Here is a 14,096-nt window from a genome sequence, read left to right as displayed (position 1 = left end):
TGACATAAGCGGCGGCGGCCGCCGTCGCGCGTGATCCGCGCCCTCCTGTCATAAACACGCTTTCCATTAGAAATATGTGTGTCTCACCGCCGGGCCCGAGCCCATTCTCCCCCAGCAGCACAACACCTACCGGGATGCCACACATATCGCTCGCCAGCGTGGGGAACGTGTTCAAGAAAAAGGACAGGGACCTGCATCCCAAGGAGGAAGAGGAAGAGGATCCTGACGCCTCGGAGTTCGAGGACGATGAAGAGAAGCCCGCGCCCAAGCCCAAGAGCCGCAGGCCCAAAGAAACGCCGTTCACGCAGCAGAGAATCGCGTCCATCAACCCGATCGTGACCCCGCGTGGCACCATGCTATTATACGTCGTGCTGGCCGTCATCTTTGTGATCTCCGGCGCGGCCCTGCTGCGCGTCTCCGCCAAAGTGGACCAGATGCTGATATACTACCAGGACTGCTCCACGTCGGCGCCGACAGACGCGTTCAGCGACATGGGCGAGGAACACTTCAAGTGGTCCTTCCACAAAGACAGCACGTACAACCAGGCGCCGCAGTGGAAGTACACGCCGCCCACCAGCGGCGACGTGGGCAACGGCACGTGCCAGATCCGCTTCACCACGCCGCGCGACCTGCCCAGCTCCGTGTACCTCAGCTACCGCATCGAGGAATTCTACGGTAACCACCGGCGCTACGTGCTCTCGTTCAGCGAGGACCAGATCAAGGGCGAGGAGACCACAATCAGCTCTGTGAAGGACAATCCGGGCATCAACTGCAAGCCCATGATCTCGAACCACGAGGGCAAGCAGTACTACCCCTGCGGGCTCATCGCCAACTCCATGTTCAACGACACCTTCTCCTACGAGCTGCAGGGCTTGGGCAGCACGCAGTCCTACGCGCTGACAAACAAGGGAATTTCGTGGTCTACGGACAAGAATCGTTTCAAGAAAACCAAGCTCGACTACCGCAAAATCGCGCCGCCCCCCAACTGGGCCAAGGCCTTCCCCGACGGCTACAACGCTACAAACGTGCCTGACATCAACGAGTGGGAGGAGTTCCAGAACTGGATGAGGACGCCGGCCTTCGCCAAGTTCCAGAAGCTCATCCGCAGAAACGACAACGACACCCTCCCCGCAGGCGAGTACCAAATCGACATCGGGCTGAACTGGCCCGTGCTGGAGTTTGGCGGCAAGAAGGCTATCTTCCTGACGCACGGGTCGAGCATCGGCGGCAAGAACAACTTTTTGGGCATCGTCTTTTTGATCGGCGGCGTCGTTTGTTTCGGCTTGGCTGTCGTGCTCTTGGCCACCACCCTCATATCTGGGAGAAGCGCGGCCAATCTAAACAATTTGTCCTGGAATCAAGACTGATGCACATCACTTGAAGTAGAAGACCCGTCCTCTGGACCGTTTTGTTTACGTATTTAGCCTTAATTGCATATGATTCATTGTTAGGACTTATCTATCTACAGGTAACTTTTTCGCATAAGTGACTCATGTCGTTATCGCTAGGAAATAAATATGAGGCAACCTGCTGCTCCATGGCCAGCTCAATGTGACCAGCTGCACAGAGACGCAATTTTGCCATGTTGAGATTGAAAAGATCGCCAGTTCTGGCCTCCAAGCAGCTCAAAAGCGCGCTAGACAGTCACGGTTTCCAAGTGACCACTTACGCCAGGCCTCAGGACCTCCTGGTCACCAGAGGGAAGGACTGCACGCTTTTCGATGATCTTCACAACAAAAGCTACATCGATTTCACCGCAGGTATCGCGGTCACATCCTTGGGTCACTCGAATGAAGGCGTGGCCCGTGTGCTGTGTGAACAATCCAAGAAGCTCATCCACAGCAGCAACCTCTACTACAACCCTGAGTGCTTGGAATTGAGTAAGAAAATCGTGGACAAGACAAAAGAGCTAGGTGGCCAGCACGACTGCAGCAAGGTGTTCCTGTGTAGCACTGGTACTGAAGCGAATGAGGCTGCGTTGAAATTCGCTAAAAAACACGGTTCGCTGCTGGGTCCTAAGAAACACGGCATCGTGGCATTCGAGAATTCGTTCCACGGTCGTACCATGGGTGCTTTGTCTGTGACAAGCAACCCCAAATACAGATTGCCTTTCGGTGATCTTGTCCCAGGCACTTCCTTCCTCAACATACATGACGAACTGACATCCTTTGCAGACTACATCACATCGAAAAAAGATGAAATAGCTGGTTTGATTGTCGAGCCAGTTCAAGGAGAAGGTGGCGTGTTCCCAGTTCCTACAGAGAAACTTATTGGTTTGAAGCAAATCTGCGCCGAAAACGACGTTGTGGTGATTCATGACGAAATTCAATGTGGAATGGGTAGAACCGGGAAGCTGTGGGCCCATGCCTACTTACCAAAGGAAGCACACCCCGATATTTTTACCTCGGCCAAGGCTCTCGGAAACGGGTTCCCCATTGCTGCCACTATGGTGAATGAGAAGGTCAACAACGCTCTGCAAGTGGGAGACCACGGCACAACTTATGGCGGCAATCCATTGGGTAGCGCAGTAGGAAATTACGTTCTAGAAATTATTGGCGAACGCGAATTCTTGCAGGATGTTCTGAACAAGGGTGAGATTTTCAAGAAACGCCTTTCAAGTTTGAAGGACAGGTTCCCAGAACACATCAAAGACGTTAGAGGACGTGGCCTAATGATCGGGGCAGAGTTTGCTGAGCCACCTAAAGAACTAATAAACAGATGCAGAGGGCTTGGACTTTTGGCTATAACTGCTGGTAAGTCGACAGTGAGATTCGTTCCCCCTCTAACTATCACGGAAGATGAGATTAACGAGGGTCTCACCATTTTTGAAAAAGCTGTTGAGGACATCTACAACTAGGTTTGAATACGTAGGCCGCGACGTAAATAATTGTACGCTATTCAATTTCCTATAAACCCTACGTACCTCTATTTGTGTTTCTTTATAAAAACCATGATAGTAAAGCCATCAAACCTCCTAGAGTGGAAATACTGGCTGCGTTGACAGCACCATTGCCGACTGTAGCAGCAGAGTAAGATTTGAATTTTCCCACTTCCCCGCTGAGCGTTCCTAACCCAATTGAGCCTGATGATGGGCTCTCTGTGACAGAGTACATTGACTTAAATTCTTGAACAAACGTGGTCTGTTTTGTCGTAGTATGATCGTCGGTGACGGTGACCCACATGGACGTTGGTGCGCGAGTGGTAGTGTATACTGAGGTACCATCTGTCAAAGTGATCAGAGACTCGACACTTCCAGTTGAAACTGCCGAAACTTGTATAACGGTGGCATCCGTGCTGGGATCAGGCCTTGTGCCTGTATTTTTGGCAACAGTAGTCGTTTCACTACTTGATTTAGACACCGAAGACGAAGACCCCGTAGCAGCAGTAGCAGCAGTTGCAGTAGTTGCAGCAGTTGCAGCAGTTGTAGTGGGAGTAGTAGCGGTAGTTGGAGTGGTGGCTGTCGCGGGAGTAGCGGTAGTAGTGGTGGGAGTGGTAGCTGTAGTAGGCGTGGTGGCCGTCACAGGAGTAGTGGCCGTCGTTGGAGTAGTGGCTGTAGCAGGGGTAGTAGCCGTTGTTGGGGTCGTAGCCGTTGCTGGAGTAGCAGCGGCATCACCGATTGTTGTCACGATGTAGTCAGTTATTCCGTCATGCTTACTGGTAATAGTACTTACCACAGCAGCTCCCAATGCGGGAGAAAGCAAGAGAAGAGCACGAAGCAGCTTGTAACTAACCATGGGAAGCGTTTGCGACTTTTTTATAAGTTTGTTGTTTTCTGAATGTGACAAGAAGTTCTGAACCGAGCCTCCATAACCACCATAAATTCTCGAGCATTTTTTGTCACGTGGATGGGGAAACTTAAGAGTTCAGCAAGCGCAAGATGTTTAGCGAGAAGCTGACACCGTAAAAGATTCTTTCAAGCCCTCAGTACTCCAAATCCACCTATGTATACGCTTGGTTGCTACTGCTCCAATAAAATGGGATTTAGGTATTGTTGGCGCTTAGAGAATAAAGCAACAGAGGCTAGTCACTAGGCTACACTAGACAGGAATGCCGTTGACACACGATCCAATCGGCAACCAGTTTGCTGGAATGAATCCTTCTGTCGATACATGAACAACAGTATTCTAATAACCGTGAACCATTTCTGGGCTTGATACAATATTTTTATGAACGGATATGACATCTACAGTTTGTAAATGACCGCGTTACTCTGTAGAGGCGAAATAGCAGTGATTGTTCCGCCGACTTCTTGGCACCATCTGGCTACTGAAGGCCTTACTTTGGAATGCACACTCCTTTTTTTCACCGGTTGCCCCTGCCTGAAAGCGGCGTCAAGAACTGAACAAGACTGCAGTTATTCAACCACTTGTGGCACATTCACGTGAGTCATTTGCGAGGCCCACATCGAGATAATACACGGAGTCAAGTGGCTTCTTGTTGCCTTGCAACTAGTATCCGCAAGAGTGCGAATGTTACAGTTGCAATTTGCGCAAAAAGTGCGCTATTTCATCACTGAAGTTCTTGTTTTGTCGCGTTGAATATGTATTGTGCCGCAATGGCAAGGTAGTAGTTGTGGCTAGCTAGCGCTGTAATTGAGCTACTCTGAAACCTTGGTAGAGCTACTCCGGTGCATTTTTTTATTTGCTATCTTTTCGCTAGTCGCGGATCATTAACTATGCACATGTCAATACTCCATAATATGAATCAATCTAAACCCCGTTATCCTTATTTAACACTCGTAGCCAAACAACGGACATCGATATGCCCAAAGAACGGCCCTTGAAGCCTGTCAGCAGCAACCAAGAACCTCTGAGACGGGTTTTCAGTGTTGATGATGGCATTCAGGAGATAGAGGACGACATACGCTACTTAGAGGGCTTACAAGAGGGTCTAAAATTCGCAGCTGCTAATCGAAAAACATCTGGAAACGTTAATACCCCGCCACCTATCGCTACCAGGCCGAACTTAGTCAGTCATAAGACTTCAGACCTCTCAATAATACAAGATACGGATCGCCTGGCAGGCGGCGATGCCAGTACCGACGCCGCGCCAGGAGATGATGAAGAACGAGGCTCAGTTGCTTCCCGCGAGTCATACACGCTTCGGGAGCGGCAGGATGCTATCAATGAGACACACCCATTTGGTATTAGAATCTGGAAACCTGCTTTGTATAAAAAGCATCGGTCGGTCCAGAGAGCTGCTGACGAAGACATCCATGAAACCAAATACAAGCGGATTTCTTGGAAAGTTCATGTTGGAAATAATATTTGGGCCGCAACAGTGGGAATTTTTCTCCTGGCTTTCTTAAGCTCATGCGGTCTTTTGGTCTGTTTGCTGGGGCTATTTACGCAGCCCTCCGTTGAGTATGCCTCTGTGTTGTTCAGGCTAGGTCATTATTTATTTTGGCCGTTTGGAAAGGTTGTTTTGATTATCAGCGATCAACAGTACCTTCACGAGGACCAGGATGAAGGTATCTCAGCGCAGCAGTTTTACAATTGGGTCACAGGTCACCGCAACAGACTTTATTTTCATAATTCGCAAGCAGGTTCCGGAAATTACGGTTCTACAGGCAGCGATAACAATAACACTGATAGACATAGGCGTCTTTTTGGCAGAGGTGAGTGGTCATTTGGACGGTTCTGGTTCTACTTAGTGTTTTATGTCTTTGTTCAGCCAGTTTCGCTTTTGTTGGCTTTCTTGACATGGCTCGGTGTGTTTACTATTCCAATGAGCAATGTCTTATGGAATCTCATGTACCACTGTCGCAGGCATCCATTGGCCTTGGAGTTCAAAACACTAAGACACAGCGTAAATGGTATCAAGGACAAAAACGTTTTACTCTGTACCTTCCGCTGCGCAGGATCGCACTATTATAAATACACGGTTGACGGAACTAACGTGATTGTCATGAACTTGGGTGCTATTGTTGTCTTTACTATCTTCCAGTTCTATGTTCTACAGAACCACATTTTCCCAATGAATGGGTCCCTCATTTTTTGCTTGTGTCTGCTTTCCATCATTCCACTAGCATTCTACATTGGACAGGCAGTCGCCTCGATCTCTGCTCAAACTTCAATGGGCGTTGGAGCTGTTATCAATGCCTTTTTCTCAACAGTAGTTGAGGTCTTTCTTTACTGTGTGGCTTTGCAACAAGAAAAAGGCCTTCTGGTTGAAGGGTCTATGATCGGTTCTATTTTGGGAGCTGTTCTCCTCCTGCCTGGTTTGAGTATGTGTGGTGGTGCCATCAAGAGAAAAACACAAAGATATAACCCAGCTAGCGCTGGCGTCTCGTCTGCAATGTTGATATTTTCTATGATAGTCATGTTTGTTCCAACCATCATTTTCCAAATATATGGAGGGTATCTAATGGACTGTCCCCCCGAACACCAGGAGAAACCATCAAGATGTTACTTCCGCCAACCACCGCTGAAATTCGATGGGCTTTATTCCCATGTCATCAAGCCCATGTCAATATTTTGTGCGCTCATTTTGTTTATGGCATACATCATAGGATTGTGGTTCACGTTGCGCACTCATGCCGCTGCTATCTGGCAAGTGCCAGAGAAACAATCACTAAATGCTAGCAGCCAGTTAGGATTCATTCCTGAAGAAGAGGAATCAGAAGGTGGCCACGATGGTCCTAATTGGTCACGTAAAAAGTCTACCTGCATCCTACTTGGCGCCACTTTACTTTACGCGGTTATAGCCGAGATCTTAGTTGACTGTGTCGATAACGTTTTGCAACAGTTTCCATCCTTGGATCCAAAATTTTTGGGGCTCACTGTTTTTGCACTAGTGCCAAACTCCACAGAATTTCTCAACGCTATTTCTTTCGCCATCCACGGCAATGTTGCTCTCTCGATGGAAATTGGTACGGCCTACGCGCTACAAGTGTGTCTGTTACAGATCCCGGCATTGGTGGTTTTTTCAATAATATACACCATGAACTATCCTAACGACAGTATTGTGATTAGAGATCAGATGTTTTCGCTTGTTTTTCCTCGTTGGGATCTGCTGGCTTGTATGGTGAGTGTGTTCCTTTTTACATACCTCTACGCCGAAGGCAAGTCCAACTATTTCAAGGGCTCGATCTTGATACTGCTGTACTGCGTCATGACCTTAGGCTTCTACTTTCAAGGTGCAATCGACAACAACAACTGGGACAACTGAACCCTCGAGTTGAACTTTTTACTTGACCGCCACTTGACGGCAAATTACAGTCATCATTTCGACCACATTACTGCTGGCCGTTGGCTATATAGACAAACCCGTTTAATTTACAAAACTAGAGAAGGCTGAGGGTGTTTTTCAGAAGCAGTGGAGTGAGGCAAAAACTCCAGTTGAGCATCGTCGCCCAGCTTCAGAACAGTCTTGAACTTGGAGCCAATTCTGGTGAGTGCTTCCTTGTTGTCAGCAGACTTGGTCCAGATGGCGATCTTGTAGGCGCTCTTTCTGATGTTGATAACAACACCGTTGATCTCGGAGTCATCTTCGTCAATAGTCTCGCCGATGACCGCAAGCAGAGCGCGCATCCACAAGTCATCGATGTCGGGAGTTTTGCCCCAGAATTGATGAGTCCATTTCCCGCCTTGTGCATTGGTTGGGTCCTCCCACTCTGGCCTGATGTCGTTACGGAACAAGTGGTAGTCTGACTTGAGTGGCAAGTAACGAGGCTTGGGAATAGCGTTGTGGATAGCCCAGAACTCTTCAACTGTCTCGAAAGATGTCACTGGACGCAGCAGGTCTGACCACGATTCTGACTTGTCTACTGGGGGCTTAGTGTACCACAAGGTCCATTTGGTGTTCAATGGATGCTTCAATTGGAACTCTTTCTCACTGGACAACACAGTTGACTTCTCGTCAATGTTCAAATCCCCGGTTTTCTGAGTAACTTCTTCCACAGACATCTTGATGAACAGATAAGTTAGTAAAAGACCCCAGACTTAAAGGCCATTCATGAATCCAGTGTCTCTTGAGGAGCTCAGGAACATAAGTCGACCACCCTACCATCTAAAACACATACTTTTGACTTTGATCTAATGGGCTATGATGCTGGAGCTCATTATCTTACGCTGTAATAAAATTTTTTATTCAGCCTGCCAGAATATTCCGAGGGCGTTTACATCATGGCTAGCTACCCTCGGTCTAACTACGTTTATGATGATGACCAATATGAATATCTGAAAACATAGTGTATCCAAAATGTGCTTAATAGCAATTTGGATGCGAATTTGAGTGGTGCAATCTGATACAGCCCAAGCATCGCATCTAGGATGCCACCTATATTTCTGAAAGTCTAGTAAAGTTGAAGCTTCTTGCTATGTGATAATCCGTGTATAGTGATATTAATTGATAATAGTGGTCGGGGTGAGAGGGCTAAATATAGCTATGGAGCACACTACCGCAGACCTTAACCTCTGGTTTGGATCTCAAAGAAGCAGCAACTCTCGGTTGGCGGCTAGTTGTTAACATATGTTCGCGCTGTCACACATCAACCACCATTCGTGTTTTGTGATGAGTTCATCTGCTGCTGTGAGCAAAGTATCTGTATCTTTTGTAAACCTTGCTACTCTTTCACCTTGAGTTTTAGCCTTAAAAATCCATCCTTCTTAATCTCAACGATACCTGCCTCCCGATGTTCTCTTATATTATTTTGCGACTTGTTTTTTTATAGTGACACTGTCATGACAGAAGGTTAACGAAGTGCGAGAATTAATGAAGCAATTGAGTTAGGCTGCTTTGAGCAGAGGAGGCCTAACATAGATATTCCAACCTTGTGCTAAATCAACCGTCGCATCCAGAATATATCTTTAATTTGCTGCCTCGTTCGGCGTATTGGAATGAATCTAGGTAAAATATTTAACGCAACCCGGAAAACAGCTCCGATTATGAATTATTCTATGCCAATCTTCCGAAGGTCGTTCTATTTCTTTTCTGCCTACCTCAGCCCATCTGCATGCTAATGGAGCTTCGAGATCTGTTATCGGCTCCTATCGTATCACGGCATCCTCTCAAATCTTAGGGTATCAAGTGGATATCATCTGATTTTAAAGGCGAACCTCCATCCGCTCCAAGTTAGACCTCACAAGCTCAATGTTCCGCATTTTTAAAGTGTTGCTGGGTGGTGCTGCAAGTGCAGCTGGGCTCTCCCTCCTTGCGCTTTATGCGCTTCAAAATAGGCTTGTGTACCCTTCATGGGCGCAAGGCGCTCGGAAGTACGTTGATACGCCTGACAACTATGGCCTCCCCTACGTGGAGCGCCATCTCAAGACTACCGATAGAGTTGAAATTAGAGCTTTTGATATAAGAAGAGAAGATTCAAATGTGACGTGGCTTATACTATGCCCAAATGCTGGGAACATTGGGTACTTTTTGCCGGTAGTGGAACTCATTTATCGGCGATTCAACGCTAGTGTCTTCATATACTCTTACCGGGGCTACGGTTTCTCGCAAGGGTCTCCTAGTGAGAAAGGTCTCAAGCAGGATGCAGACGCAGTGATGGCGTTTTTACAGCAGGATTCCTTTTATAAAACCCAAAAACTGTTACTCTATGGTCGATCGCTCGGAGGAGCTAATGCCATCTACATTGCTGGGAATTATTCACATGCTTGTGACGGAGTCATTCTAGAGAACACATTTTTGAGCATCCCCAAGGTTATTCCTCACATATTTCCGTGGTTAGCACGTTTCTCGTTCCTTTGTCACGAGAGGTGGAATTCTGAGAGTGAGATCGAGCACGTCGACCCTACTCTGCCATGGCTGTTTCTATCAGGCAAAAAGGACGAGATCGTGCCTCCCAAGCATATGGAAAGACTATACAAGCTCTGCCCGAGCGAGAAGAAGTCTATCGTCGAATTTCCTAATGGCTGTCATAATGATACCATTGTCCAGGAAGGTTATTGGGACAAGGTCGAAGAGTTTGTAAGAAAATATATGTGAGCCGCCTGGGCTATTACAAAAGGAAACCAGAACATCCACTAGGACATTCGCTCATCTCTTCGTTCATGAACCACTTTTTGAAGCACTCGGGATGGCCTTCATGACCACAATTCAGTACGCAAAACGTGAGCTTTTTCAAAGGCTGTTCACACAAAACACAAAGCGTATTCCGTTTCGAGCAATTGTCGCAATACCAATATCCAAACCTTTTCATCACTTCCTGCCGACCTGTGCGCTTCCACTCTTCAGTAAATTTTTCTTTTGAGGATTCGTTTACCAAGAGCTTCTTACAGCGCTCGCAGTAAATTCTAACGGTGCATTGGCCATTTCCAGCTTCAAGTATGTCGTCCCAAGGACAAAACTTCAATAAATTTGCCGCTATTTCAAATAGCTCGTACTTATGCAGAATATTGATAAATTCTGAAAGTGCGTTTTTCACCACTGTGGTGCTAGTAACCTTAAAAGTAGTTTGAAACAGCAGTATAATGCTAATAGTAAGAAGCACATTCCCGGTAGCAACAGATTGTTCAAAAATCTTTTTTATAAGCCTAGAAGCATCCCAAGGCGGTGCTGTCTCGCTTTTCTTTAAACCCTTCAATAGCATGCTTATTTTCGATTTTTGAGTCAGTACCCTTGGTGAATTGTTACCTTCAACATTTTGGAAATCAAACAAATCGCTGCTGTTTTTTGCAATGCTTCCGGAACTCTTTGAATAAATCAAGTCTTTGGGCTTGGTTTTTGGAGACTGATCGGATAGCCTTCTAGTTATCAAACCAGCAAGTGATGAACTGAAACTGGGTTGTGATGATCTTTTAGTGCTCGCAGAATTAGCCATTCTGCTCCCGTCGGTCTCAAAATCACCGTGAAGAGTTTTAGGAGAGCGCATACTATTGATAAATTGATCGACAAAAGACACCTTTCTTTCAGAGGGAATAATTGGAATATTTTTGTTAGAAGCATCAGTTCCGGCACTGCTTTTTTCCTCAAATTTGTCCTCCTCCTCGTCTTCAATGGCAACCTCGTCGCCAATTTGGTGCTTAGAAATTTGGTTCCTTAAATTTTTAATGTCCTCTTTGGGCAAGCCCTTAGCTTCGATTTCAGTTTCACTCAAGTTTTCATCAATAGTGGACTCTCTTTTTTTCAAGGACGATGGTTCTTTCGCCCCAAAACTCGTGGTGGCTCTGGGAGGTGTACTTAAGGAATGAGGGCCGCGGAATTCGGGCAAAGCTTGAACTCCAGTCGTAGACCCAACTTCACTTGTGCTGAAGCTACTATAATCCGAGGCCATAGATTGCTTGCGAGCCCCGTTAGAGTGACGCGTGACATCGGGGTTAACGAGCAATGATTCCGAAAGAAGGCTTCCTCCATCAGTTTCGAGGCTGTCTGTTATCTGTTTGAGCTCCCATAGTAGAGAATCTCTCATCATCATCCATATTTTGAAATTGGATAAGTCATCAATGTACAAGTATATCTCGGCGTTATGATCACACATGGAAACAAGTTCTATAAAATGCTTTACCCTTTGCCGAATAGCCGTAATGTTGCGCTCAGCTAAATCTGATTTTTTGGGTTCAGTCGAAAGCTTCGATATGCTGCTGAGCTCATCTGACCCCGTATCATTTGGAGAGTTAGTAACCTTCTCGATACTGGCTTCGTTTACTTTAGTTCCATTTTCAACGGCAGCATCCTTCTCTGGGGAGTTACTTTTCTTGATGAATTTAGTCCAGGTGTTGTTCTCAGAAAATCCAAATCGCGTAATAAGGTGTGACTTCAAATCATTGTCGTCCACGCTTTGAGCAAGGTCATCTTGATCAGTGAGATTCTCTGGTTTGTTGAAATTTCGATCGTGCATATACGAAAACTTGAGTTCACGCGAAAGGAACTTGAAGACTTCGACAGGGGAGTCCTTGAAAGCTGCAGAACCAGGGCGACTGGGCTTCTTGGCATAGTTTTCAATTTTGGCACTTCTGATGCTATTAAGAATGTGTGGTAGATCCAAGGAGATCATCCTTGGCGACAAAACGTGCTCTGAGCCCAATTCCGTTGCAATTGATGAAGCACTGGCAGAGGCTGCTGAGTTATGATGCGAGCTGTGCGTATTATAGGACCCATATGTTTGAGTATAGGCGCCCTTGCTATATGACGTGACCGTACGTGGAAGGGAGGGTCTATCACCGAGGTTCGCTCCAGAATTCGAGTGCGTATTGAGCGCTGGAAATGAAGATACGCTTGAATTCTGTCTCATCGTATGACTAGGGAATAAATTGCTCATTGTTGTCGTGCTTAGTCTACTTTGCGAAAAATTTCTAGTCTCGGTGGACACAGACATGCCATCTGGCCCGCCAGACTCATACCCGCCTTTGTCTTGCGCCAGAAATACCAGCCCATCACCTTCAATGTCCCTCCACGCTATTTTATTCTTTGGCAGATTATCCAAAACTGTAGGTTCTTTTCCTAAATCCCAGCCAGTGACCATATTCTGTTTGTCAATGTTAAAAATAAGGTTCTCATTCCACCAAACAAAGCCGCATGAAGGTGAGTTAGTTGTAAGTACATTTTTCGGGATATATGACCTTGAGAGTGAATAAAGAGAAACATCTGAATTTTCACCCAGTGACGAAAGAGCAATTACGGAATCAAATACTTCTGGAATTGCAGAAGGTCTGAACTTCAGCTTGGTTAAAGGGTGTGCGGTGTTAACAACTGCTTCAGGTGAGTTGATGAAATTTGTAACTGAGTTGGCGGAAAAGCCTTGAGTGAAAGAGCTCGCAGCCGACGTGCTGAATGAACTGTTATGATGAATATTTTGAAAACTTGCGGGATTCAGGGGTTTGCTGCCCATATTCCAGAGGCAGCATTTGCCGTCTCGGCCCCCTGTCATAATATAATCTAAGGTGGGATGCCAACTGAGGCAGAGCCCCGGCCCTGAATGAGCATTTATCCTTTTTTCAGCTTGAGACGGCTGTCTCAGGTCGTAAGTCAAGAGTAGCCCCGAGTCATGGATAGAAGCAAATCTATGACTTCTATTGCTGGGCCCGGCCACAACGTCATCGTTGTTAGGGAAGTCATACGTAGGCATCCATTTAACATCGCGTACTGAGTCAGACCCGCTGTTTATCGTTAAGTCGCTCTTGTTTTTACGACCTTGGCTCGAACGAAGATCCCAAACTTTTATACAGCCGTCCTGGCTTCCACTTATTAGCAAACTTGTTTGTGCCATATTAAAGTCGACACTGTTGATCGATCTGGTATGCTTTGAGAGAACCATGGAAGCGGGTCCGTCGACTAAGTTTGCCCTGTTGATGTCATATATTGAAACAGAAGTCGAGGTTCCACATATAGCAACGTAGTTTTTGTAGTTGTGGAAGCCTGCCTTAACATCTGATATGGTACTAGTTTTTCTGGTAGTTGTTCTCAAACTCGCTGCTTTTTGATCAATATTAAAAAGGTCCAATGTCAACTCCAGCTTGCCATAATCTTCGCGAAAACGGTAAAGTCCTAGGTGGTTTTTGCCTGAAATAACAATCGACCTGCTAGCGGGATCGTTAATTTTGTCGATACTAGAAAGCTCTTTTGGTGCTTGCAAGGAGTACTTCAAACCAGAGGACCTGATGCGGCCGGGATTCACGTAATTAGCCCGACGAAAGTTCGATCTACTTGAGCTGGAAGAGCTCTCTTGCTCTTTCAAGCTATCCATATATGGAGGGTTGCTACCCCCTGAAAACCTAGACGGCAATTTGGTCTTCGGAGAAGTGCCATTAAAACTCGCATTCCCACTCAGTTGTGGAAACGCCTTGTGCAGAGAGAATCTGGAATGGGAGCTTGAATGCCTGCTGTTGGATGTACTAAGTCCGTCATTAAGGGAGGGAGATTGGCTTCTGCTCATCAAGTTGGCATGTGTTTTTAATGCCTGATGATAAGATGGCTTAACTCTAGATGGCAGTTGAGCTTTCGGAACACCATTTTAGTCACGTGCTTCCTGTAAATAGAGGCGTGCCGCTTTACAGAAAGGTGAGTGACCGAGGCCTGTCTTGTCTCAACTGGTACGCACATGCCTTGTCTAAGTAGAGGAGGATTTTCCTAGGAAATTTCTTGCGAAAAGTCGGCTATTTCAAGACGGAATCATGATATTTTCTGCTTTTAGTCCTAAACCAGTA

At 46.4% G+C, this 14,096-nt stretch overlaps 7 protein-coding genes across 7 annotated transcripts; 4 read left to right on the top strand and 3 right to left on the bottom strand.

Moving 5' to 3' along the window:
- Positions 1-134: 134 nt before the first annotated feature.
- On the top strand, positions 135-1,367 carry LEM3 (Lem3p; the record flags this gene model as incomplete). Its single annotated transcript, XM_002554987.1, has 1 exon — positions 135-1,367. The coding sequence occupies one exon, from the start codon at positions 135-137 to the stop codon at positions 1,365-1,367; it is 1,233 nt and encodes a 410-aa protein (XP_002555033.1).
- A 215-nt stretch (positions 1,368-1,582) lies between these two features.
- Positions 1,583-2,857, top strand: ARG8 (acetylornithine transaminase; the record flags this gene model as incomplete). The annotated part of the gene is made up of 1 exon (XM_002554986.1): positions 1,583-2,857. One exon carries the CDS (start codon positions 1,583-1,585, stop codon positions 2,855-2,857), a length of 1,275 nt encoding a protein of 424 aa, XP_002555032.1.
- Positions 2,858-2,939: 82 nt separating this feature from the next.
- Positions 2,940-3,734, bottom strand: KRE1 (Kre1p; the record flags this gene model as incomplete). The annotated part of the gene is made up of 1 exon (XM_002554985.1): positions 2,940-3,734. The coding sequence occupies one exon, from the start codon at positions 3,732-3,734 to the stop codon at positions 2,940-2,942; it is 795 nt and encodes a 264-aa protein (XP_002555031.1).
- Positions 3,735-4,761: 1,027 nt separating this feature from the next.
- VNX1 (calcium/hydrogen antiporter) lies at positions 4,762-7,170 on the top strand (the record flags this gene model as incomplete). Its single annotated transcript, XM_002554984.1, has 1 exon — positions 4,762-7,170. One exon carries the CDS (start codon positions 4,762-4,764, stop codon positions 7,168-7,170), a length of 2,409 nt encoding a protein of 802 aa, XP_002555030.1.
- Positions 7,171-7,277: 107 nt separating this feature from the next.
- On the bottom strand, positions 7,278-7,907 carry CDC33 (translation initiation factor eIF4E; the record flags this gene model as incomplete). Its single annotated transcript, XM_002554983.1, has 1 exon — positions 7,278-7,907. The coding sequence occupies one exon, from the start codon at positions 7,905-7,907 to the stop codon at positions 7,278-7,280; it is 630 nt and encodes a 209-aa protein (XP_002555029.1).
- A 1,186-nt stretch (positions 7,908-9,093) lies between these two features.
- KLTH0F19360g (uncharacterized protein) lies at positions 9,094-9,939 on the top strand (the record flags this gene model as incomplete). Its single annotated transcript, XM_002554982.1, has 1 exon — positions 9,094-9,939. One exon carries the CDS (start codon positions 9,094-9,096, stop codon positions 9,937-9,939), a length of 846 nt encoding a protein of 281 aa, XP_002555028.1.
- Positions 9,940-9,952: 13 nt separating this feature from the next.
- RTC1 (Rtc1p) lies at positions 9,953-13,825 on the bottom strand (the record flags this gene model as incomplete). Its single annotated transcript, XM_002554981.1, has 1 exon — positions 9,953-13,825. One exon carries the CDS (start codon positions 13,823-13,825, stop codon positions 9,953-9,955), a length of 3,873 nt encoding a protein of 1,290 aa, XP_002555027.1.
- Between the last annotated feature and the right edge of the window lie 271 nt (positions 13,826-14,096).

This window comes from Lachancea thermotolerans, assembly GCF_000142805.1.
Source record: "Lachancea thermotolerans CBS 6340 chromosome F complete sequence".
Lineage (NCBI taxonomy): Eukaryota > Fungi > Ascomycota > Saccharomycetes > Saccharomycetales > Saccharomycetaceae > Lachancea > Lachancea thermotolerans.
The sequence above is the reverse complement of the archived record's forward strand: the minus strand, read 5'-3'. Positions and strand labels throughout refer to the sequence as shown.